The sequence below is a fragment of the Triturus cristatus genome, chromosome 11 (genome assembly GCF_964204655.1).
Source record: "Triturus cristatus chromosome 11, aTriCri1.1, whole genome shotgun sequence".
NCBI classification, from domain to species: domain Eukaryota; kingdom Metazoa; phylum Chordata; class Amphibia; order Caudata; family Salamandridae; genus Triturus; species Triturus cristatus.
The window spans coordinates 186,449,553-186,476,215 of record NC_140594.1 but is presented as its reverse complement, the minus strand read 5'-3'; the positions used below and the strand labels follow the sequence as shown (position 1 = coordinate 186,476,215).

The 26,663-nt window shown below is 49.3% G+C and overlaps 1 protein-coding gene across 2 annotated transcripts in view; it reads left to right on the top strand.

Annotated features, from left to right (window-relative positions):
* Positions 1-26,663, top strand: part of HECTD4 (HECT domain E3 ubiquitin protein ligase 4) — a 2,430,065-nt gene that overhangs the window by 1,607,698 nt on the left and 795,704 nt on the right. For both annotated transcript variants that reach the window (XM_085634374.1, XM_085634373.1), the window contains exon 59: positions 3,821-4,026. In XM_085634374.1, the coding sequence (XP_085490500.1) occupies positions 3,821-4,026 (206 nt within the window). The remainder of the gene's footprint in view (positions 1-3,820; positions 4,027-26,663) is intronic.

Here is a 26,663-nt window from a genome sequence, read left to right as displayed (position 1 = left end):
TGTGCCCCCCATTTCAACCTTTGCACAAATGCGAGTTACAGTTCCTTACTTGGAAAGTAGCCTTCCTGGTAGCTATCACATCACTTAGGGGAGTTAGTGAACTACAGGCATTAACCATACAAGAACCATTTTTACAAATACACCATAGTAAAGTGGTTCTTAGACCTAATCCAAAATTTCTGTCTAAAGTGGTATCTGCCTTTGACCTTAATCAGTCAGTTGAACTTCCAGAATTTTTCCCAGACTCAGTGGCAGAACGCGCTCTCCACAAGCTAGACGTTAAAAGACCGATACTATACCACATCGAAAGAACTAAATGTTTTAGAAATACAAAATATCTTTTTGTAGCTTTCTCCCCACCTCACAAAGGCAATCCCATTTCAAAACCGGAATTGCAAAATGGATTGTTAAATGCATTCAAATATGCTATCTCAAAGCTAATCGCACATTAACTATTCCCCCTAGAGCTCATTCCACACGCAAACTAGGGGTTTGTATGGCATTCTTAGGGAACATTCCCCTAGATGACATCTGCAAATCAGCAACTTGGTCTACACTGCATACTTTCACTTAAACTATTGTGTAGATGTGTAAGCAAAGCAACAAGCTACTGTGGGACAGGCTGTATTAAGAACACTTTTTCAAACTACTGCAACGGATACAGGCTGCCACCGCTAGGGAGAAAAAACTGCTTTATAGTCTATGCTAAAGTATACAATCTACAGCTCATATGCCTCGAACGGAAAATGCTACTTACCAGTATGAATCTGTTATTGGCATGTAGAGCTGTAGAGTTGTATACTCCCACCCACCTCCCCGGCTACCTCTATCTGTTGCAGTATTATCTTATTTAGATACATCACATGGACATCTTTTCTACTCTCTTACTAACTCCATCATCACCCTTTATGGCGAAAAACAGTCTGAAGATGGAGTCGATGCCCATGCGCACTATCATCATAAGGAGGAGTCACCTATCTCGTGACTACAAAGACTTTTTCCACAAAAACGAAGTGCAAACATCCGAGCCCAACACCAGATGGCGATCTATGATAAAGTATACAACTCTACAGCTCTACATGCCAAGAACAGATGCATACTGGTAAGTAGCATTTTCCATTCCTCACATTTAAAATATACCTCAGTCACCAGACTGGTTGAGATTACTTTTTCAGCTGAGCTCTCATGCTGCACTAGGTGGCCTTGTGGCGCTCCCCAAAGACCTCACATGTGAGGAAGCAGAGCCATTTGTCTGCACCGTCTGACACAGATACGGAGCTCCACTTCCATCTTTGTCAATCTTTGCTTCCATCTTTGTTGATCTTCAGTGTTTCCAAATTGTTTTTCAGCCAGTGTGCTAGGGAGTATCGTACCTCCAAAAACAAGCAGATGTCAGTCACAGACCCCAACATCTTTGGTGCATGGGCACTGGTTACGACCGGTGGCGACCGACACAGATAAAGAGTTGTGGGGCGGATGGAGGGTGCACAGGGGGAGGGGAGGAAGTACCACGCAGGGGGGAGCGTGCAGCACGGGAGGATTAATAATAATTTTTAAATAATTAAAAGACTTGCCTTCTGCTACCGGCTGCCCCTCTACTTCCAGTTCTGGTCCCAGCAGTCCCTGGACTCCCCATCCTATCCAAGTGCTGCTCTCAATCATGAGAGCAGCATGGGGGTTGGTCTGTGCGGTTTCTCCACCTCTTCTGTGCAATACAGCTGGGTTGGAGAAACCTAAGTGCGCATGTCAATTTGGCCTGCCTAAGATGGCCGGCCAAACTGACATGTGCACTTGAGTGCACCTACCACTCCTCCTCCCCCTCCTTGGCCTAACTCCGCCCCTTCCTAAACATGCTGGCTCAGCCTGCAGCTGAAAAATAAAACGATAATAAAAATAAATCTCGCTTTATTTTTCAGCTGCTGGCTCTGAGCCAGTGGGGTGATCTCCTCCACCATTGCAGAGGAACCGCTGCTGGTTTATGACTCGCAATCTTGTGACCAATGCGCCCTAATTTACCCAAAGGCAGTTTGAGACCAGAAGGCGAAACTGTACATCGGCGAGCATTAGAAGTCGCGGACATCACATAGGTCATGTTCCAAATCATAAGCTCATTCCTAGTCACAAGGCCGTTCCCGCGACCGCCTCACTGCCTGCTCAGAATCTTCAGATAAATCACTATTCACAACATGAGCTCAAAAAAATTAAGTTATACTTGAACCCATCCCGTTACTCCGTTTTTGAAGAGAGTAGGGTGCTATAAAAACCCATATTTCACAAGAAAAATGTGAAGTACGTAAAATATTTTATGGTTCCCTTTGAAATATGAATTACATCACCATAATGATAGCCACAAAACCACTTTGCAGTGTCTTAGCATTCTTCCAGGATTATATGGCATGAAGGACCAAATGATTGGCAAAGCTTTCTAAACTATACAGCCCAAAAATACAAATTATATGACACATTCTCCGATAGTAATATTTTCATCTACTTTCGCTAAAAATATCGTTTTGTGAAATATGCAAGTTATGCACCAAATTATATGATACATTTTTAAATCCATAATTGCATAATATGCTGTTTATTATCCCCGTTGGTTGGGGAGAGGAATCAAGACTCACTCTACGCTTTACCTTTTGTGAGTCTTTTCCTCTCCTCACTTAACAATGTTTAGCATAAGATCAGTGTTCTCACTTTCATACAGGTCGTCACGGTGGCATATTTAGAGGGGATTCAAAGAGCTTTCTATATACACATAAATTTGCTACCGTTTGATGAATCTTCAAAAACATTGGCAGACATTTAGCAGGTTTAGATTTCTGTGATATGTCAGGTTTTGGCCATATCCTTCAGACAGCAGAGATAAACTGGGGAAGCAATAAAGATTTAATTCACTAATAACGTTTGCACTGTTTGAAGAATCTGCATAACATTTGGCAGACCAGCAATTAATTCTAGTGCAAGACTTATCTGATTTCTCCCTGATCAGATGGTGGGGCAAGGGGGCACAGTTAAAGGGGAGCGATAAAGAGGTCATTGCTTCTAACAACCCCACTGCACATGGCCAAAGACCTTGCATAGCAGTTGTTTCCTACCTGTGGGATTTGGGACCAGGGCCTGGCCTAAGGCAAGGCCCTGTGGCCGTCCCCTCTGCGCATGTTCGAACATGTGCAGGGTTTGTCTGGGGACAGAGATTTTGCACCATCCCTTGCTATGCACCGTCAAAGTCTGTGAGCAACTCATAGCAGTATATGGCAGGTGAACGCAGTATGTTATAAAAAAAAGACAAATGCCTGAAATCCACTGAAAAATTAACACTGTTAAATGTTAATTATGGTTCAGAGAACACATAACTGAAATTTGCTAGTTATGAAATCCAACACACAATGCACACCATTGCTCCCTCTCCCTCCATACTCAGTACACAACTTTACTTATGTCAGGTGAGAAAAGAAGGCCAACAGAATGGGAAATATGGTAGAAAATAGACCCAGCCGTGTCACATGATGTTAGTGTACGCTGTTATAATGACAACCAAAATTAGACATTTGGAAAGAATTAGGAGTAAATAGTAAATAGTACATAAATGATGCCTTTCAGTAGGTTTTCTGTGATTTATTCAAATAGCAAATGTGTGATGACCACAGGGAAAAAAGGATTGCTTTTGAGTAAATTGTCTCTTTCTTGAAGGTTCCTGCGCTCTGATACTCTTGTCCGCATATATGGGTAAACTAACCTGTCCAGATTTTTTAATTAGTACATATGTACCACTTTCTTTACCTTAAGTAATTACGTGTTTTCTATATATTTTTGTTCACAGACGGTACCATCAGTTCAAGCTCTATTCTTCTGGCTCAGTCTCTGCAGCATTACATCCACTCCCAAAACTGTTCTTCCACTGATCTGTTTTACCAGGGAAATGCACATCCAATAAGAGAATGGCTTACAGTAGCTATCACTCGGTCCCTGCATCAGGGAGAAGCGAGCCTGTTGGATCTAACAAAGCAAATCTGTTCCTTCTTACAGGTATTACCCATTAATTAACAAATGTTCCAGTTGCAGAAATATATGGTTCATTTGTGTTCTTTTTGTTCACTGGAGGCATGTGGGCATGCATCCCAAACTTACCTTTGCGGGTAACATCTGATAGAGACTACTAGCCGCAGATTCCTTAACGTAGAATTATCCCCAGGCGTGAGACTGGACCCGGAAAACTTTCTTGCCCAGCATCTCTGCGCGCCGGGGGGGCGGTACCACCCCGACGTCATCCGTGGGCGTGATGTCAACAAGGTCACATACGTCCCACCCCGGCGTGCTGACGTCAGTTTTCTTCATTTCCGCGTGCAACGCGGACCCGGATCGTGTTCCTGGCCTGTTTAAGGCCTTCTTTTTACGCTTAGCGTTTTCTTGGGTACAGTGTGCGAATGCCTTCGGGTTTCAAGACGTGCTCGTCTTGCGCCCGCCAGATGTTGGCAACGGATCCTCACCCCATCTCTATGTGGTGTTTGGGGGAGCACCACGACTCAACGGACTGCGAGGCGTGTCAGCAAATTAAGCCGAAGTCCTGCCAGGAACGCTGGATGAAACTCCTTTGGGCACGCATGTCCAGGTTGGCGTCGCCGCCGCTTCCGTCACCTGCGGACGGCTTCAAGACACGCCGCTTCCATCTCCGACATCGTCCTTGTCCCAGGCCACAAGGACATCGCTCACCTGTTGGTAAGTGTCGCCGTTTCTCCCAGAGGCCCGGTCTTGTTCCTCCCGGGCCTCTGCCTTTGGTTGGCGTCTGCCTTTCCTGGGTGCACTGTTCCATGGTGTTGCCTGTTGCTGGTGACGCGTGCCCGTGCAGGGCTGCTTGTTCTACTCCACCGTGGTGCTCTTGCTGTGTTTCCTTGCGCCCCTGCCTCTGGTTCCGTTGGGGCTTCGTGCAACGGTGCTTTTCTTCTTCCGTCTGTGCTGTTGGCGGTGGCGCCGTTCCGGCCTTGTCTGCTGCTTGCGGCCACAGTGTTTTCCGCTTCTTCCAGTGGGCCCTGCCTCTGGCTCTGCCTCTTCTCACTGGGTTCGAAGTGACCCTTGTGTTCCTTGAGGTTTTTTGTTCTTGTGCCATATCCCCTACTGGGGCCCCGGTCTCTCCAGGTGGGGAGGCTCTCTCGCAGGCCCTCCTCCCTTCTGGGTATGCCTGGGGTATCTATTCTACGTTAAGGAATCTGTGGCTAGTAGTCTCTATCAGATGTACAAGCGATTTATCTCGTAGAGATGATTCTAGCCGCAGATTCCTTCACGACCCGCCCTTCCTTCCCGTTATGCGAGGACCCTCTGCTTGGGTTTCTACAGTCGCCTCCCTCTGGGTTGCTTGTCTTCTGTGGGTGTCCTCTTTGTTTTCTTCCGGTCAGGCTTTCCTCCAGCTGGTTTCTCTCAGCGTGAGGGCCTCCTTTTGGTCTTCCCTCTGTTGTTTGAGTTTCTGATCCCCACCGGTCTTCTTTGTTGGGGGTTCTTTTACCTGTTCTTTGACCTCCTACTCTTTTCGGAGGTTATGGCCCTCCTTGGCAATGTAGTCTGCGGATGGATTACCTGTCCTTTGCCCTCCTACTCCTTTCAAGAGGTATGGCCATCTTTGGCAGTGTACTCTGGGGATGGATTGCTGTTGTTCTTCTGTTCCGGGCTTGGGCCCTTCCCTTTGTGGTTGCCGACCCTCTCTCTCTCTCTCTCTTTCTTTCTCTCTTCTGTCACGGCGCTTTCCCTTGCTTGTGCCTCCGGGATGGCTCTGGCCTTGTCTTGCTAGGTGGTTCCATGGAGTGGTGCTTTGCGCTTTTCTTGCTCTGGCTTAGCTCCTCTGGTCTTCTGGTACTCTACTGCCACCTGGTGCTTTCGCCTTGGCTTGCACAGTTGTTCCTCAGGATGGTGCTCTGCTCTTTTCCTGCTCTGGCCTACTGTTGTCGCCTTCTGGTGCCTTGGTGCCACCTGGTGCTGTTCCTCATCTTTTGTTTCTCTCTCTTTTGTTTCTCCGCACACTGTTCCCATGCTCTCCTCAGTTTTGTTGTGCTGGCTCCGCGTTGTAGTGCGGAAAAAGTTCTCCGCAGCAAACTGACGTCAGCGCGCCAGGGTGGGGCTTATGTGACCTCGCTGACGTCACGCCCACGGATGACGTCGGGGCGGTGTCGCGTGATACCGCCCCCCGGCGCACAGAGATGCTGGGCAAGAAAGTTTTCCGGGTCCAGTCTTACGCCTGGGGATAATTCTACGTTACGGAATCTGCGGCTAGAATCGTCTCTACCAGATACATCGTTACCGAAGGTAAGTAACTTGTACATTGTGTTGCATGTGGGAAATACTTTAAAATATATATATATATATATATATATATATATATATATATATATATATATATATATATATATATATATATATATATATATTTTGATTTCCATACTGTTAGCTTAACATTCTGCTGATTTATTTTTCCTACCAATACTGCAGACTGTCGGTGTTATGACAAGGAGAGAGGAATCTTTATACACATATGATGGACATGCATGTTCATGCAGACATTTTGGAAAGAAATTCTGGGACGCATAGATGGGACCCTGGTTTTCCCTTTCCTTATGGATCCACTGACTAAAACTGCTGGGGACCAAACGAGAACATTTGAATTCTGTGACATGTCATAATTGAGCATATACTTTTCATATGCTGGGGGCAGTGTGACAACTCCTTGCTGTCTTTTGGATAATGTTCCTCTTTGGTTCCTTAATAATATTCACCTAATACAACCTAACACAAAGGAAAACCAAATTAAATGGAAACCTATGCCGGATTACTTTAATAAACTGGAGCACCTCTTCCCTCCCTCTTGATGCCCTCTGTTAGAAATCCTCCAACTGTTCTGCTGAATGAAAAAATTCCTATCATTCTTAGCAGAAAGTTTCAACTCTATTAACACGGAGGCGAGGATTATGCTGTACTTTCTTCCTTTAATTTTACTCCCGCATCCTTCAACATTGTTTATATAAACTACCTTTCCCAGCAACCCACGGGAAAGGAAGTGCAAGAACTTTAAACCAGTCAACAGTTTCTCTTGTCCCTCATAATGACCGTCCCCTTGTCTGACCTCCTCTTTCTTGAATGCGACAGGAGGTATTCCAAGCATTTTATTTAGTCTCCTTTAGTCCTGTCAGAACCTGCAAAATAAAGAAACATGCTAAGATTTGCATTCAAAACATATGACTTTCAGCCAATTGGCAATAAAATGCAGAATATATCACAGAGAAAAACAATTAATTACCGTAAGGGGGGGACATAATAGAAAAACAATTCTTCAATTTTAACAGACAACAAGGACCTTTATACTCCTACTTTACGACTAAGCCATTTTTTTAGACAATACTCAATCATTTCCTTCCACAAGAAAGGGCAGGAAGAGAGTTCTCAGAAATCCTTGGTGAGAATAATAGTTGCATCCGTGTCCTTAATAGAATTGAAACATTTAGTTACGAATGCTAGAAAATGTTAAATTCTATGTCAGGACCGGAGGTGAGGATTAAGCTCATTCAAAGCTTATCCACCACCAAATACGTCATATCCAAGACAGGTTTGAAGTAAAACCTCATAAGGATGGAGTCCGAAGACCATTCTTCTGCATTAAGGATTTCCCCCAATCTGGCACTCAAAGTAAAAGCCGTTGAGGCCATGGCTCCTCTCACAGGTGAGCGCCAAATTGCAACACATCAATGCCAGCTTCCAACATGATCCAGCAGACCCATCGAGCAATGGTTGGAGAATAGACAGCTTTGAAAGGTTTCCTGAGAGATAATAACAATTGCCTCTCCTCCGGAGGCAGAATCTCCAACATCATACTCTAATATTCCTACAGGCTCGACCCTACCACTGTAAATTGGATTTTGTTCTACGGGAAATTTGGAATGTCACTGCTTCGGGGGTGAAAACTCTGCCCATAACATCAAGAGAGAGAACATCCGAGACACTGTGACAAGAGAGTATACATAGTAGCATGGCTAGTTTGTTAGAGAGATCTTTACAAGATAAAAATTCATTTATTCGCCAAGATTTGAAAAGATTGAGCACTTTGTTGACATCCCATAATGAGGAGCATCTGGACCCTGGGGGCAATGTAAGACAAATACCTTTCAGCAGTTACATGCCAGTGGATGTTCACCTACCTGATAACCTTGTATAGGGACGAGTCCTGCTGAAATTACGGAACTTAATGTATTCGCCCCGCCCTATAGGCCGGGCCCTGTGCTTCCAAAGAAGCCAAGAAATTTATGACCTTTACAATGTCAGACTCCAAGAGATCTTCATCTTTTTGTACACACCAAAATACCCATCTCAACCACGCTGAGTTATATAGTTTGGTGGTACTGTTGGTCCATGCTGTGGCCAGCATCCTTTCAGCCTCTTGTGATAGTCCAGGGACTCTCTATCTTTCCTTGTAATCCTCCACTCCATGAGAAGCAACCGTCCTTGAAGGATTAATGGCTAAGGATTCCCTAGAGGATCCCAAAGGAGGTCTTGAGCCTGGGGTAGAAGAATTGGAAAATCCCAAGAAAGTTCCAGAAGAACTGGAAACCACACTTGCGACCTCCAAAACGGCTTGATGAGGACTACCCTTGATTGCTGCCACCACACCTGAGTTGACAACCGCATTATCATCGCAAAAGGGGGAAAAGCGTATCTCTATTCCTCTGAACAATCCTGCAGGAATGCGTCTCTCACCAGAGGATCCAGCTTCCATTTGAAATATCTGCCCACTTGGTGATCCAGGCGTGACGTGAAGAGATCCACCTTTGAACGGACCCTACCGATTGTCGATCTTCTTGAAAATCCATGGGTCCAGTTGCCACATATCCGGCCGTTTTCTCAAACACCAGTCTGCTACTTCGTTAGAGACTCCCAGGAGGTACTCCGCTATGACCGATATGTTGTAGAGGCAGAACGTCCATAATTCTTTGGCTTGGTTCGCTAGGACTTTTGACCAGGGGCCTCCCAGGTGATTGCTGTAGCGAACTGCCAACAAGTTGTCCATTTTGAGGAGGCACTGCAACTCGCTCTCTCTTTGGTCCTACATTCAACACCAAAGGATCCTGCCATTAATTCCAGGCAATTGATATGAAGTCATTGCTCTGCTGCGCACCACTTTCCTCCTGTGAATGAGTCTCCACATCGTGCCCCCCAACCGGACTTGCTGGTGTCAGACTCTATGATGATATCTGGGCCAGATCCAAAGATGGTCTGCCATTCCACGCCTCCATGTGGGCCAGCTACCATTGCATCTCTTCCTTACCTCCTCTGTCAGAGGAATCTGCTTCGAAATATTTGGAGATCCCTGTGTAGGTGAAAAGTCTTGAGCCTCTGGAGGATCCTCTAGTGTAAAGGGCCCAGGAAGATTGCCTGGATGGAGGGAGAGAGGAGGCTTACCACCTGAGCTACTTGACGTAGTGAGGTTGTCGAATCTTTGTGATCTTCTGAGTGGGTAGACTGTGGGTTTTCCATTGAGTTGATGACGAAACCAAGGAAGGTTGTCTATTTGGATGGAATCGGGAGAGATTTCTTTTAGTTGATGACAGAACCCAAGCTTTCCAACAGGTACATTGCTGTGTGCAGCTGTTGCTTCAATCTGACTGGACACTGATCCATCAGAAGAAGGTCGTCCAGATAGACAATGATACAGAAGCCCTGGGCTCGGAGAAACTCCATTGCCAGTTTGAGCCATTTGGTGATACACAGTGCCACAGGGAGTCCGAAAGTCAGAGTCTTGAACTCGTATACTTACCCCCTCCACTGGAACTGCAGGAACCTGTGATGGTGTGCAAAGATGGCAACTGTCAGATATGCGTCTTTAAGATCTAAGCGGACCACCCAATCTTCTGGTCGCGACAGATCTCGCAATAGAGGGATGGCTTATCACTGAGCACCATCCCGCTTCTACACCAAAAAGATGTTGCTGAGAAAACCCCATGCGTGGAGAGAGGACAGGGCAATAGCGTATTTACACAACAAATCCATCACTTCCTGGTCTATCAGAATTGTTTGTTCCGCTGGAAAAAAACAGCGGACGTGGACGGAAGTGTTGCACTGGGGAGCCGTAAAACTGGATGTGAAACCCTTGGACCATCTGTAGGACCGATGATTCCGAGGTTAACATTTCCCAATTGAACAAGAGAGCATTGCCAGCTGACCTCCCACTTTTTGTAGGGAAGAAGGGTGAACACTCACCTGATTGGGCTTTGTGGAATTGTCCTCTGGAAGAACCCCGTGCACTTCGACCTCTCTGGCCTCTCCTTGTGGGGAAGAATTCCCCGAACGGGACTGGTCCTCCCATTGGTTCCTATGATAGCCTTAGCCTTGGGGCAAGGCCTTGTGAGGAGACGTGGCCAGCCGAGCTCCCCCTGCCACGCCAGCCTGGCCAAAAATTCTGGGGTGAGAAATTTTCTTTTCTTCATAGAAGCCTGTGCTTTGTCCGGGGATGTGAATGTGGAGACAAACTTTCTTAACTCCTTTATAAAAGGTTCCCCAAATGATCCCCCTTGGGCCACTGCCCCTGCTTCTGTGGAAGCCAAGTACCCCAGTTTGGGGTCGACTTTAATCAGGAGAGAGTGCCGCCTCTCTGTGGACAAAGCACAGTTCATGTTGCCCATCCTGATAGGATTTCCTGATGATTTTGCCTCCTTCGCCAGGTCCAGAATTCCAATAACATCCAGGATCTTCTCCTGGCAGGGTCTCCAAGACCTGTCTATGCACTTCTTAGGGTTGTGAATGTATATAGCTAAAAACTTGGCCATTCTGGTGTGAAGGCCACTTCTCCTGCCAGGGAGGGGCGCAGTCTTTCCACCCTGAAATGGGTCACACCTCCTTCTCAAGGGGTTTACGGAGGCGGTCCCCCACGTATTTTGCTACTTTGGTGGAAGGGGGCCACTCTGCGGACTGGGGGTGCATGAGATAGTCAGGATCTAACTTATCTGAGGGGCCTTCAGGTCCAACCAGTAGGGAGAGGCCTGGAGAGGAATGCTTTGAGTCTCTCAAACGCTCTCCGATCAACGCCTGCATCCGCCTTTCGTTTGAGAGGGTGCTGCGAAGCCTAGGTAGGCGCTTTGAGGGAACCCCTGGGACGAGGTGTATCTAGCGATAATATTCAGGGGGATGGGGCAGACATAGGCCATTTGAATCTGGCACCTCTCTAGGGGCGCAATCGCTGATGCTACAGCCTGATGAATTGAGGCATCCACAGCCTTGCAAAAATAGACAAGAGGGAGTACCAAGACTGGCTCCTCTTCCAAGTATTTGCCCTCCATTCTTGCTTACATTTAGTATTTTTTTTTTTTTTTTTTTTAATTTATTTGATTTTCATCATGTATAACAAACCATTACAGCTTCATGTGGGCCCAAAAATTGTGGCATACAGTCATCTGCCATAGTATACTCACTCATCACTTTGCAATACCATTGGAAACAACAGGTGCATAAATCCCAAATAGTATACATGTATCACAGGGTTACGTGGTTCGAGGAGAGTTAAACAAAGGCACATCTGGATCATCAAAAGGCACATTTCAGCAAGTAGTCAACATCACGTCACTCATATCGCAGTCCCGTTGGGCTTCCCAACACCCCATGCAGCAGCTGAGCAGGAATTAACAGTGATGGAAGGTATTGCACATAGTGTCAGCATGGAAAAGGGAAAGACGAGATGTAAGGAACAACATGATGCAGTCAACAGTCAAGGATCAGTTCTCGATGGAGGAGGATCTGACCCATCTGAGTCTCGCTGGAGAAGATAGCTTTGCAGTGGGCCCCAGATATCCTTAGGCCTGGAAGCTCTTGGGAGTAGCTCAGCATAAACAGTCAATTGCTCCTGACAGTATAGCAGGTCTTCCAGCCAATCTTTGAATTTCGGGGCCTGCCCACTTCCCCACCTGCAGGCCACCCTACGCTTGGCCAACAGGAGCGACACAGCAAAAAATTAGCAATATGACCTAGGTATTTGTGCGGTGTACCCCAACAGGGTCAGCAAAGGATCTCTCCCCAATGTGTTATTCGTCATTTTCTCAAGTGCCTCAAAGACTTGCCCCCAAAACTCCTGCACCCTTGAGCATTCCCACACTAAGTGTATAAATCGAGCCCCCGGCTGTCTACACCTCTCACAGTGATCATTATCAGACAGTTTATGCCTATATTTTTTGGCAGGTGTGTAATACAGGCGATGCAGGAATTTATAATGTATTACTCGCAATTTACAGCTGGCAGAGAGTTGTGAAGTGTGGAGACAACAGTACTCCCATTGTTCATCAGTCCCCTCCCTCCCTAGCTCTGTGTTCCAGTGTGTGCGAGCTGGGCTGATGACCCCCTTTTGTTGTGCGCGTATGCTTTTATAAAGCCTGGGTACTAGGTGCTTTCCATCCGTGGACCCCAGCATTTTGTGTAGTGGGATGAAGTTTGCGGGCTCCCGCGGAAAGTCTGGAATGACGGATCGGATACCCTTCCTGAGCCGAATATATAGGAAAACATCTAGCGATGAGGGTTGAATCTCCTGAAATAGTTGGTCGGAAGAGCGGAATATACCGTTTTGAAAAAGGTCACCCCATTTAGCTACCTCACTCCGTTCGCATAATGTGTGAAAGCCCTTTTCCTGTAACAGTGGCATGCAGGGATGATAAGACAGCGGAAGCCGCGACAAATGTAGTAAGGGGGAATCAAGAAGTTCTGTAAGTTGGTGCCAGGCATCGACCGTACCTGTAACCGTGGTGGGTGGCTCCATGCGAGAGCGAGCGGGGGCATGTATAACACCATCCAGAGGTATGGGATCCGCGAGCCAATCCTCCGTTGCCACCTGCAGCATGTAGCGTGGGGGTTTATCCAATAGTAAGCATAATGTGCTTGCGCACATAGGAAATAAACTTCAAAGTCTGGGACATCGAATCCGCCCTGAGCATAGGGCTTCGTGAGTATGGACCACTTGAGCCTCGGCTGCTTGCTACCCCACAAGAGCTAAGTAATTTAGTGCAGAGAGTTTTAAAAAAAATAGGAGCCAGGGTGGTATGTATGTTCATGAAGAGGTAAAAGAACCGCGGGAGAACCACCATTTTTATCAGAGAGGCACGGCCCGCAAGGGAAAGAGGCAAAGCGATCCAGCGGGTAATATTGCCAGAAAGTTATGTGATAGCGGTGCCATAGTTGAGCCGTATGACGTTGTCCCTATCTCTGGCCAGCTGTATGGCCAGATAGCGAAGATCGGTATCGCACCATTCTAACGGGAAATCGAGGGCAAACGTAGGGACCGCAGGGGTCAGAGGAAAGAACTGAGATTTCCCGCAGTTAAAACCAATCCCGGATAGTCAGCCAAAGACAAGGAACTTCCGCAGTCAGGGGTTGATGTTTTGCTGGGGATCCCTAATATATAGAGTCACGTCATCCACATAGAGTGAAATCAAAATTTGGCGCAAGCAACATCGAAAAGCCTTATCCTGGTGGTGCTGGTGGAGTTTAGATGCCAGTGGTTGAATGGCTATGGCAAATAAGAGTGGATAATGGGCACCCCTGCCGGGTGCCTCTTGTGATGGAAAACGCGGGAGAGAGGTGTCCGTTAATCAGCACCTTGGCTGTGGGTTGTTGGTATAGTAATCTCATCCAGGAGATAAACAAGGAGGGGAAGCACATTCGCTGAAGTATCCCGAAGAGATAGTCCCATTCCACAGAATCGAATGCCTTCGTGGCATCTAAAAAACTGCGGCTAACGGGAATTCAGGCGCTACGTTCTGCAGCAGGGAGAACAAGGTACGAAGATTGAGTGGTGGCTCATCCAGGGACGAACCCTGACTGATCAGGTAGAATAAGCTTATCCATCAGGAGAGTTAATCGGTTAGCCAGAACCTTAGCTAATATTTTCGTGTCGCAATTTGAGCGACAGCGGTCTGTAGGAGTCGCAGGACCCAGGTGCTTTGCCGGGCTTCAGAAGAGATGTGACCAGGGCCTCCCTCATCGATGGGGGGAGTATGCCAATTTCCAATGATTCCTCGAATGCCTCCTTAAGGACCGGCGCCATGAAGTTAATATAGCGTTTATAAAATTCAGCCGGGATGCCGTCGAGACCCGGCGCCTTCCCATTTTTTAGCTGCATGATTGCCTCTCTATCTCAAAGGGGAGGCAAAGAAATTCCCACTGTGTATCGCCCAACCACCCTAGCGCCACATCCTCAAGGAAGCTATCTAGCTCCATGGACCCACTTCGCTGCGTGGTATATAGTTCTCTATAATGTGAAGTGAATGTGTCAAGTATGTCAGCAGTGTCCCGCTGCATTGTCCCCCCAGGTCCCTCGATCTCTAATATGCGAGTAGAGAAGCGAGGGCGTCTAGTGACTTCAGCCAGCGCTATTCCCGGACGTTCCCCTTCACTGTATCTACAGGCCACCCAGTATCGTCCTCTGAAACTCGCCTCCCGTGCCGCAGTATCCTCATATTCTCTGTTTGTCCCGAAACGCATTCTGCACCTGTCCTATCTCCCCTCTCCCCATCCGTGTCTCTAAAGCCTTTAGGTCCATTTCCAGTTTCCTGAGCGTTCCTTTTATATCCCTGAGTACGCCAAAGCTTTTGGAGATACAGAACCCTCTGATAGTGACCTTGAAAGCCTCCCATATCGTTTCAACACTGTCCACTGATCCCTTGTTTCTTAGGAAGAAATCCTGGATCTCTTCCCCGAGTTCACTCTAAAAGACCGTGTCCAGCAGGGCAGCAGGTTGTAACCTCCAACTAGGTCTGGGTGTGTCATATCCCAGAGGTATGAGCGTAAGCTTCACTGGGCAATGATCTGAAAATGTTCGGACGGGGTGCGCAACGCTACGGATAACCGACCCCAAGCCCCTGGACAGCATACAGTAGTCTATGCGAGCCCATGACCCAGCATATGTTGTGAAGTGTGTACCTTCCTTGACCTGCGGGTGTAGGTAGCGCCAACTATCTATCAGATCTCCCTCATCTAATATACCCTGTATACCGCCTGAGAGTTGTTGTAGTGGTGTGCTGTGGTGTTCGATCTATCCAGAGCCGGGTTAAGGGCTACGTTGAAATCTCCGGCCCAGATTATGTGGGTGGACCCAACATTCACAATTTTCCCCCTAGACAGTGGTGAAAAACTCCAATGTGTCGACATTAGGACCATAACCTGTTGCTAACGTGATCAAATCCCTACCTAGATGCCCCCATGCTATGGCATACCTCCCTTGTGGGTCCGTTATCTCGCCTGCCAATGCAAACGACGTCTGTTTTTTAATTATGAAAGCCGTGCCACAAGCATAGGAGGAGTATGAGGAGAATAGTCTACTGTCAGCCCACTTGCTAGCAAACGTGGTTGGGGATTGCAGGTTAATGTGGGTCTCCTGAAGTAGAGCTATATGTATCTGCTGACGATCCAGTTAGGCTAATATTTGTCTGCGCTTTCGCGGGTCCCCCAGTCCCCTGACGTTCCAGGACATTACCTTCAATTGGGTTCTATCCACCACGTCCCCCATACCTTCTGGTAATGTGATACCTGCCGTATTGCAAAGCTGTACATGATAACAATTGAGCAATCAGTGAGTTATTGTGCCAAAAATATTGCTGTAGGTTACGTTCGTCAAAACATTCGCTAATCCCAAAACCCCCCTCCTCCTCCCACTGAAGCATCCCAATCGTGCCAGTTGCATTCAACCCTCCCACTACCCCATTACACATCAAACAAAACATTACTGTGAACGTCTCTAGCCAATAACCAGAATGAACCAGCAAGGGGGATCACCCTTAGGGGGGGACGTCCTGCTAGGTGGCCCAAGGGTACCTCTCGTCGTACAGGGCGTCTATGCTGTCGAGCAAGTCACTAAACAGACATCGAGGGTGTCCGGCTGTTTCTGAATTTCGTGTCCCAGCGGTAGGTAGGTTTCTCCCCTACCAGCATGTGTCCCAGGGTGCCATGTGATGCAAGTATCCGCGATGCTGCAGCAGTGCAATATCTGTAGGAGCTACCAGTAGCCTCGTATTCTGGTGTCCATCAATCTATGTTTGGCGAGCGTGATCGTGGCAAATCGTCTGGTGTAGCACTAGCGGCTCTCTGTCTCTTTATGTGATTTAGGAAATCTTCGACCTGTTGAGGTTTTGTATAAAACATTTGTTTGCCTTGGTAGGTGACTCGGAGGCATGCAGGGTAGAGAAGAGCATAATCAATTTGGGCCTGCCTTAGTTTTTGTTTAACTGGGAGGAAGTTGCGCCTTTCTTCTAGTACGTGTGGGGCAAAATCAGGGTATATGGTGAAGGGCACCCCTTCAAAATGCAGCTGTTTCTTGTCTCTCGCCACCTTTAGGGCCGCATCCCTATCCCTATAGTTCAACAGGTGCGCTATGATGGGTCTGGGCGCCTTTTTGGGAAGTGGCCTTAGCCCAAGGGACCAGTGGGCCCGTTCGACGACGAGGTGAGGGGAGAGAGATTCCGGCCCCACCCCCGCCAGCAGCAACCTCTCTATGTAGTCCTCCATCCTGCCCGTGTTGGAGCTTTCCGGAATTCCCAGTACGCGGATGTTATTCCTCCTGCTTCTCTCTTCAATATCCTCGTTCTTGGCAGTCCATCTGTGTCACTGTGCTTTGAATGCGAGCCTTGGTGTCTTCGGCCTCTGAGATGCGCATTTCAGTGTCCTTTATGCGGGTCTCGTGCCTGTCAATCTTGTGTGTGCTCAGGGTGTCAACTTTGTCAGCTATGCTGGCAAAGCCCTGTTCCATTTCCAGGAGGATCGCTTTCATATCGTCTCTTAGCGTGGACTGTGGGTCCTGCGGCAGCCCGTCTGCGCCATCATCCCCCACCGGGATGGTAGCAGGGGGGGGCCTCCACAAGGTGTTTACCTAGCTACACTGCACACCGCGAACGGCACCGGGGGGGGGGGGTGGTGCACGACCAACCAGCACTCTAGGTCAATGCTGTATGGTGCGCAGCGTGACTCCCTCTGCGCAGTTGGTACTCAGGTCCTCGCTGTAGTACCGAGAGGCAGCCTCACACATCCATCCAAGCCTGTAGTATGCACCCCGATTCTGCCCCCGGAGCCATGTGCGCCCCACGTCTCCCCCATGGCAACAGTCCCCGCAAGGCATGCACAAGGCCTAGTTGCTGCTGACGGCCGATCTGCCGTCCGCGCGGTGGGCAGGGACAGGGAGCCAACACCCTCCAGGACCCGATGGCAGCTCCGGTAGCGCAGATTTGTGGTAAGGCCGCTGAGGGGCACAGCGCTAGTCAGTTGTGGAAGTCTGTGTGCGCTGATGCGTAGGGCACTCACCATCCTGCGGCTGCTGCCATATCAGCCCTGCAGCCTGTATACCTCGTGAGAACCACGGTGCTTGCGTGCGTGCCGGCACCCCGCAGCAGTTCCAGACCTCTCGGGGAGGCGCTGCGGTCTCACTTTCCTCCAGCGATAGCAGCCACAATCCGCGTCAGAGGCCCTCATAACTCTGGACGCTTCCTCCCCAGGCTGTTCGGTTCCAGTTGCCGACCTCAGGCGGACGAGCCTCGGCGTTGGGACAGGATGAATTCAGGATCACCGCACCAGACTGCGGGAGCCTCACTCAATGGCAGCCATTCCGCTTGTGCGCCACCTAGCGCCCCCCTACATTTAGTAATTGTCTTTATTTTTAAGTAGCACCGCTAGGGGCTGTAAATATGGTACTGGAGCAAGCCTGTGGATATTGATGCCCTAGACAACGCGCAATGGGCCATGCCCTGGGGCTAATACACTATATATATTTTTTAAGGGTTAGGATCAAGCACCTCCACCTTTGACCCGAGCTGCAATGAATACAGCGCTTATAATAACAGGACCGCAGCCATGGAAAAATACTGACTCAATTGCAGGCTGGCGTCGTGCCGATTCAATTGCCAAACATAATACTGACCCTGAAGGGCATTCTTCTGGCTTCCAGGTGTACTGGGTGGGGAGGGGACGAAGCACAGTCTCTGCGGGGAAGGCAAACTCGTCGTAAGATCTGATGAACGTGCCCCCGCGGAGCAACAAGTAGCACGATGCGCATCTAGCTTGTTCATGCGCCCTCTAGCTGGCCGCTCTGTGCACCGCACTAGCGTGGTCCCCGGAGAAGTGAGAAAGGAGCGCTGACGCATGCTTCCATAGTGGCGAAACGCTAGGGAAAGAAAACAAGCATTAGAAATGCAATAGGTCTGGGGGGCGCTAGCGAGCCCGGAGCAAGATGGCCGCACTTTAGTGCAGCTCTGCTGGTCGGGGCGACAATCCGTTATTAATCCTGCATACCTCCTTCACATCTTTACACGAGGGACGGCGCATCGATATCTGCTGTGCATGCTGCCCGGATTGCGGTGTTTCTTTGCTGTGCAGACTTGCAGTTTCGGCTGTAGACGTGGAGCCCGGCTGGATAAAATGGCGGGCGCCTCGGTGTGATCCGTGAAAGCGGGCTGTGGTACTGTGCCTACCTGGAGGCTGAGGCTGCTGTGCGGCGTTGACTGGACCGCCGCTCTGATCCGGGACTGGCCTGTGAGCTTGGAGGTCCTGCCTGCTGGGAACCACGGTGGAAGCGGAGGCGGAGAACCCCGGCGGAGATCGCTGCTGTATGCTGGTGGGCGGACCGGCGGCTGCTGCGGAGCCGGGCGAGGCTCCCGGTGTGTGCTGAGGCGTTAATGCGCTGCTGCCTGGCGGACTTCACGTGGACGACTGCGGCGGAGCCTTGCTGTCCCTGACTGCTGGCTGGCTTCGGCTCTGAGGTGGGGACGCGGCTGGCGACATCTGCCGGTGGAAGACGTAGCCCGGGCGGCGGCGGGTGAGTGACACGGGCCGCTCCGGCTCCTACGGTCGCGGCGCGGCCTCACCGCTGGTGCGTGTGGCCACATTGCGGACTCCTGCAGAGCGGATAACTCGGTAAAGCGGGCAGCCGCGGGAAGAAGCGCTGTGGGTCTGCCTCTGGCATCTCAGACCCTCTGGCTCTCGTCTGCATCTGGGGTGGGGGGCAGCGCTCACCATAGCTGTGCTGCTATATGGTGCCTGGCTTCTGAACCTCGTGGCGTCCTGTGGACTGTTGGACTGCGAAGGTGCCCTGCTGATCTTTTAGTTGGGTGTACTTCTGTCCTGGGACTGCTGGTCTCCGTTCCCCTGAATCTCCGTTGGCGTCTAAACTGGGCCCGAACGGTTGCGGCGCGATCGTGTGCCCGGCGCCCGGTGGAGCGATGGGCAAGCATGATAAACAGTTGCAGCCTAAACTTTCGTTTGACTCTAAGCGCCCAAAAAAAACGCAAATGCAGGTGGCCTCGGACACTGAGATGGAGCTAGAGGCGGGCAGCAGTGGCAAGTTGGAGAAAATGATGCTGGCCATGCAGCAAAGTCTATAACAACATGAGCAACTATGAGTCTCGCCTATATGAAAAACTTGACACTGTCGTAGGGGTAAAGCTAATGTTGTGAGAACATGTGTACATGTATGCGTGTACGCATGCGTGTAAGATTCCCATCATCCACCCGAAGTGGTTTGCTTCATCATCTGGGAATTGAGGACTAATTTAGAGAACCATCTTCTACTGAGCAGGTCGTAGATATTGGTCTCTTATTTGTCCCAACGTGGTGGAAACTAGTTTTGCTAGATGATGATTGGGTGTGATGGTCGCAGTGCTGGTGTGTGGTGGTGGTGTATAAGTGTATAAGTGCTGGTTAAAAATGTCTAACAAGGTTCTAAAACAACTTTATTAGTAGCTACCTTGTTGACATACTCTAAAAACAGTGCTCTAACAGTTTCAAATATAATAACTGTGTTTAAAAACGGTCAACATGTTTCTGCTAACGGATTTAAATCATCCTAGCTTTCGTCAGGACCTAGAAGCTACTGCGAAAAAACTGTGTAAAATAATAAAGTGATTGATACAACCTGGACCCTGATAGGTGTCCAAGAAACTCCGTGGGCGGTAGTTTATATTCACTGACCCTATCTGTAATGGGTGTGCGCCTCACCTCACCTGGCTACTGCTCAGGTATAAGGAGGCCCCGCTCTGTCCGTCGGTACCTCTTGTCAGTACTGAGCTCGTAGGGGAGGCAGCAAAGTCTACATACAATTGATAGTAAAATAGACAATTTGAATCTTCGCATGGATACCATGACGGCGAAGCTAGATAAACATGGCGTCCGCATAACCGAAGCAGAGCAACGCATTTCTCACGCGGAAGACAAGGTGGAGAATATTACAGAGTCATGCACCCAGATGGAAAAGCTCTTGGAGGTAATAAGGGCAAAGAGCGAGGATTTAGAAGCGAGATCTCGTCGCAATAATCTACGCATCACAGGGGTGACCGAGTCCACCAACACAGGCAAACTGGAACTATATGTAGAGGAAATGCTCAAGGGTATGCTGGGTGCTGAACACTTCTCAAGCATGCTGGTGGTGGAAAGAGCTCATCGCTCCCTGGCGCCGCGGCCTGTCCCAGGGGCGCCTCCGCGCCCGATTATCGCAAGGCTCCTGAACTATCGAGACAGGGATGTGGCTCTGCGGCTGGCTAGGGAGATGGGCACCACTAGATACCAGGGAATGGAGGTGGCGTTGTTCCCTGACTTCACGGCGGCGGTGCAGCAGGCTCGACGGGAGTTTCAGCAGGTTAAGAAGAAGTTACAAACCATGAAAATTCCATATGCCATGCTCTACCCGGCGCGTCTTAAAATTCTCCATGGTAGCAAACATCGCATTTTCATGGCTCCTAAAGACGCGATGCAGTACATCAAGCAGCTTGAACGGTGCGGAGCTTCAGGCGCGGACGGAGATGCCGCGGATGATGAGGACTAGGGGACTGCACCTTGTCGGCTGAGTACTGTTGGTGAATATGCTTCCATTTTCTTCGTGTTTGGGCCTTTACCCGCAGCCCGGGTACACCGGCTGGTGTGCTCAGGTTTCGTGGTGTGCTGCTGGCCCGAGACTGTGCTGTGCAACTACTACTGTTATTAAGGGCCGCCCTGGGAGTGCCATGTTGTTGGGAGCACCTCTGGCTGGGCCTTTTCTGGATGCGTGGGGCTCAAATGGTAAATTATGTGTAGGTGTGCCTGGCGTTACGCCTGCGGCTGAGCTGGGAGGCTGGTGGGACGTGGTGCTGCGGGGTCGCCCTGCCGGTGTGCGGGCTTGGTGTGGCACTGTGGCATTTCTTCTGCGCTTCGGTGTGGATGAACTGTCTCCTGTCTATGCCCGGCAGGCTGCTGGTGACCGGCTTGCTGGCAACACTTAGTGGATGATGACTCTTGGCACTGAGTCCCTCACTGTTTATTTGCGTAACTGTTATGTATGGATATACCGTGCGGCGCTGTGACAGACCTGGGAGCTGTGCCGGTTAGATGTCGCATAGCTGGGACGGGGGCCCTCTTTACGTTGATGCATCGCAGTTCTGGTTGGATGTGTTGGAATAAGATGTGTTAAGGAGCAAATAGGTCCGACCCTGACCACCCCTCCTACCAACGAGGGGGTATTTGGGCGGCTGGTGTCCTCCACTAAGGGTGCACCTCACGAAGTTATGGTACTGAGAGTTGGGTGTGGGCAGCTTACCTGCTCACGGTGGGTGGGGGGGGTCGGTTTGTTTACTGGGTTTGTTGCAATGGGGATTCTTAGCATAATTGGGATGCTACAGTGGGTGGGGGGGCTGGTTGGGGGAGTGTTCGCATGTGGTATTGTGTATAGCAGAATACGTGATAGCAAACAGAATGTAACGTACAGTATGCCTAAGGCAGACACGGTTATTACCCTGCTAGAGAGCGGAACGGATGGCGGCTGAGGGTGGCAACGTCACATGGATAACCTGGAATGTCAGAGGCCTGAACAATCCAAAAAAAACTAGGGAGGTACTGGCCTATTTGGATAGGCATAAGGTGCAAGTGGCGTTCCTACAGGAGACGCACCTGACCAAGCAGGCAGCGGCTAAAATGGCCACTAGATGGGCCGAGGTGACATGGTCGTCGTCATACTCCTCCTATGCGAGGGGTGTCATGATTTTGATAAAAAAGGGTCTACCCTTTGCGCTGGTGCACGTGGATATTGACGATAATGGCAGATATATTATTGTGCAAGGGAAGTTATGTGGTATGATGATGACTCTCATTAACATCTACGGTCCCAATATCGACGATCCTAATTTTTATGACGAAGTGTGGAACAAGGTCTATCGGCTGCAGCCGGCTCCAATAATATGTGGGGGGGATTTGAATGTGGTTCTAGACCTGTCCATGGATCGTCAGTCCAGTGTGGATCCCACGATCAAAAAGGCAGCGCAAGCTGTAAAGGATGGTATGCAAGAATTGGCTCTTATAGATATCTGGAGATTGAGACACCCGGGGGTGCGGGAGGGCACGTGTCACTCTTATGCGCATCACTCTTGGTCTCGGCTAGACTATTGGCTGACTACCGCTGAGGTAAACTCGCTCATCACTAAGGTGTGTCATCTGCCGGGTACGCTGTCTGACCACTCCCCTTCGCTGTTCCAGATGATCATACCCACGTACACGCCACCGCAGTTTCAATGGCGACTGCAGGCTTCTGCCTTGCAGGACCTGGTGTTCCGAGAGGGGGTACGGGATGCCATTGCTAATTACTTTGACGAGAACGACGGTTCAGTGGACAGTGTGGGCACTTTGTGGGAAGCATTTAAAGTGACGATACGGGGTGTATGCATAGGGTTGCAGGCAGGGGTGCTGAAGACACTTAGGAGGTCTATGAAACGATTGGAGCATGAACTTATAGATCTTGAACGTCAATATGAAAGCACGGCGGATGTAACTACCCTGGCGTCAATTAGAACCAAGGTAACTGAGTATAATGATCTGGCGAGTTCGGAGGTTAAGCATATGTCCCGGCGCTGGACAGCCAGGTATTATGGGGAGGGTGGGAGACCAGGTAAGGCCCTAGCAGATAAACTGAAAGTGCCTGGGGCGAAAGCTACTGTTGTGCAATCTGTAGTGGAGGGGGCTAATAGACATTGCGATAGCGCGGGTGTCCTTGCCACCTTCGTCCGCTACTATACAGCTATGTATGAGCATAGACAAACAGCGGATGAGGATGACATAGCGCAGTATCTGGAGGACATTGCGCTGGTCTGGCTTTCCAAAAGACAGCAGAATTTCTTAATGCACCCGCTCACGCCGGGCGAAATACGAGATGCGATTAAGGCATTGCCCAATGGTAGGGCTACGGGCACCGATGGGCTCCCAGCGGAGTTCTATAAGGAATATATTGATTTGCTGGTGCCACGGCTTCATACGATGTTCGAAGATGCGTATGAACAGCAAAAACTGCCGGCTACGCTCCGAGAGGCTCTGATTGTAACGTTATTGAAGCCAGGAAAGGAGTCCGATCAATGTGAATCATACCGACCGTTATCCCTCATGAATACGGATGTGAAAATATTAGCGAAAATCCTGGCAAACAGGTTGCAATTACTATTACCTGTTATGGTGCTCCCAGACCAATCCGGTTTCGTCCCTGCCCGCTCCACAGCTCACAACTTACGGACCCTGTTTGCGGTCCTACATCTCCTGGAGCCTACTCTACCTGCGGTGGCGGTCCTGCTGGACGCTGCGAAGGCGTTCGATTCTATATCTTGGCGCTACATGCTGGCAGTATTACATCGTATGGGGGTGCCTTTTATTTTTACCAACTGGGTCAAGCTGTTGTACACAGAACCGGTGGCGCGAGTGCGGGTGAATGGCAGGACCTCTGATACGTTCCCGATTCAGCGTGGGACGCGGCAGGGTTGCCCCCTATCGCCACTGCTTTTTGCGGTGGTGTTGGAGCCGCTGGCCTGCATACTGCGGCAACGCCATGCGAGGGCGGCGCTACGCTTTCAACAGAGGCCATTGGCTGTATCCATGTATGCAGACGATATGGTTTTGTATGTGCGTGAGCCAGTGCTGTATTTGGAACAACTCATTAGGGAATATGTACGATTTGAATGGTACTCTGGTTTGGGGATAAACTGGAATAAATCGGTGGTGGTCTCTCTGACAGAGTGCACGACTCAATTCGAACTGGGGTTCCCATTGGAATGGAGGGAGGAACCAGTTAAATATTTAGGGGTGTGGATACACAGGGATCCGCAGAAGATTATTAGTGCAAACTATGGCACCGCGGTCGTCCGACTTGAGGAACAGGTCACCAGATGGATACGCCTACCGTTGTCATTTGCTGACAGGGTGGCTCTCCTTAAGATGGTGGTTCTCCCCAGATTCTTATACCTGTTTGGCACCGTTCCCATCATATTAAGATCGCATTTCTTCCAGACGCTCCGTGGCTTATTGATTACGCTAGTTTGGGGGGGAAAAAAGCCGCGCGTTAAATGGGACGTTCTGACACTGCCCTATGAGTCGGGAGGATTTAAGGTGCCGGATATGCACCTATATTACCTATGCGCCCAAGCGCAGTATGCCTTTTATTGACTAAATGCACCACCGTACACCCCCCATGTCGCTGTTGAGGCGGGGGCGGTGAACCCGTTACCACTGCAAGCAATGATTGTCAACGACACTACGGTATTTGAAAACGATGAAGTTGACACAGTGCAATGTACAGCGCATGCTTGGAGAGAACTCGGGAAACGTGCCCGGAGGCTGCCGCTATATGCTCCGGCGATGCCCCTTCTGCATCACGGGAAAATATCGGTGACAACCGAAGCGGGCTCCTTGAAAGTTTTGCAGAAGGTGGGAGCGCGCACCATGGGGGATATATATCCTAATGGCCAGTTTATTGATCTTAATGCATTTGTGGGGGGTGAGGACAGGCCCGCTATGGCAACGTTTGTATACTGCAGACTAAGAGCCGCGCTTGTGGCCCTGCACACGTGCTTCCCTGAGGAGCCTCCAGCTCTGACGGCTTTGCAATTGCTGTATACCTCGCAACTTCGAACTAAACTGGTCACTCGACTGTACAACGCCTCGCAAACAGATGAGGCTGCTGTTACTCTGGGCCCCATGAATAGGTGGAATGAAATCCTGCCACAGAAGCTCACTGAAGATGAATGGGTAGATTGTTGTAGGCTTACAGGACAACTTACAGCCAATGGTAACCTACGGCTGATCCACTATAAATACATTCATCAGATGTATTATACACCAGTGCAACTTCATAAGTATGGACTCCGGGATTCGCCTTGTTGTAGACGCTGTGGTGCAGACACGGCTGACTTTTGCCACTTGTCCTGGACCTGTCCAAAGGTATCTGATTTCTGGGGTAAAGTTACGGGGGCGGTGGCGGAAATGGTGGGTGAGCCTCTTGTATGTACTATGACCCTCTGTCTTCTGGGGAATGTGTTAAAGCTCAAAGCTAGCAATCGTAAGCTAGCAGCCTTGGCGCTACTCTTGGCTAAACGTAGGGTCTCGATTCATTGGGATGGTAGGCCGGCGCCGCAGGTAGCACAGTGGCTCAAAGATATAGCATATTGTCGGGACCAACTTCTATGCTATTGGGAGGAGCTGCCGCAAGCTTCGAGGCCGCGAGACATTTGGGGACCTTTCACTGCTTATCTATTGGCTCATTCCACTGCTGAATAGTGCTTCCTGGGTGACTGCTGGATGTGATATGTGCTTTCTTCCTCTGCCGTCTATTGCTATGATGTACTTGACATTGTTGATACTGTACCAACTTCATGCTATGTGTTCTGCACTATGATACCCAGAGCCATCAGGCGCTGTTTGTGTGTTTTTTCTGTTACTGTGAAAACTTTATAAATAAGAAAAAAAAAAAAAAAAAAAAATGCAATAGGTCTCGCAATTGTTTGAGTTAGAGCTATTGGCGCTATGATTGACAATGTCTTGTACCCATGTGTTATGGAGCGTATGTATGTGGCGTATATTGGAGTTATGTGGGTTGGATGGTAATTCTTAGTTGTGGAATTGTTTGGCATGGAATTTTGTGGTTTGGAATGGATTTGTGTGGTGTAATTATGCGGCAGGGTGTGCACTGGAATTATGTGCATAGTAATTATGTGGTATTGAGTGTACTGCAATTATGTGGAGTGGGATTGTGTGTTACGGAGCGTAATTATGTGGAATGGTATTTTGTGTTGTGGAGTGGTATGTCGTGTAGCTTATGTGGTGCGCTGTCTAATTTTGTGGCATCATGTGGAATTCTGTAGTGTGGGTTGGATGTATGTGGTGTGTTGTTGAGTTGAATTATGTAGTTTGGTGTCTAATTATGTAGTGTTGATTGGAAATATGTAGTGTGGAACTGTGTGGATAAACACTAACTTTTCAAAAGCAGCACACCATGTTGGTGCATGTTGGATCACGAATGGCGTCTTCACTCGGAAGTAGTGCAAGGTCTCTTTCAGCAGTGGGGAGAACCTTGCACAATGTAAGCAGTTCTGCACGTTGGAGTTTCCAAGGCAGCACTCTCTCGTAGACGCTTTTCGTCGTGAGTGGAGATGCAGTATGCCTTTCCGCCTATACCACTTCTGCCCAGAGTGCTGAGGAAGATCAGACGCGACCGGGCCAAAGTCATTCTTGTGGCTCCGGACTGTTTGGTATCCCGAGCTACTCAGTATGAGCGTGGACCCTCGATCCAACTGCCTCTTTGGGAAGATCTCCTTCCGCAGCAACAGGGGCGTCCTCCACGCGAACCGGTCCTCCACCTCCTTGCGTGGAAGTCTGTAATGTGATTCTGGCAGCCAAGC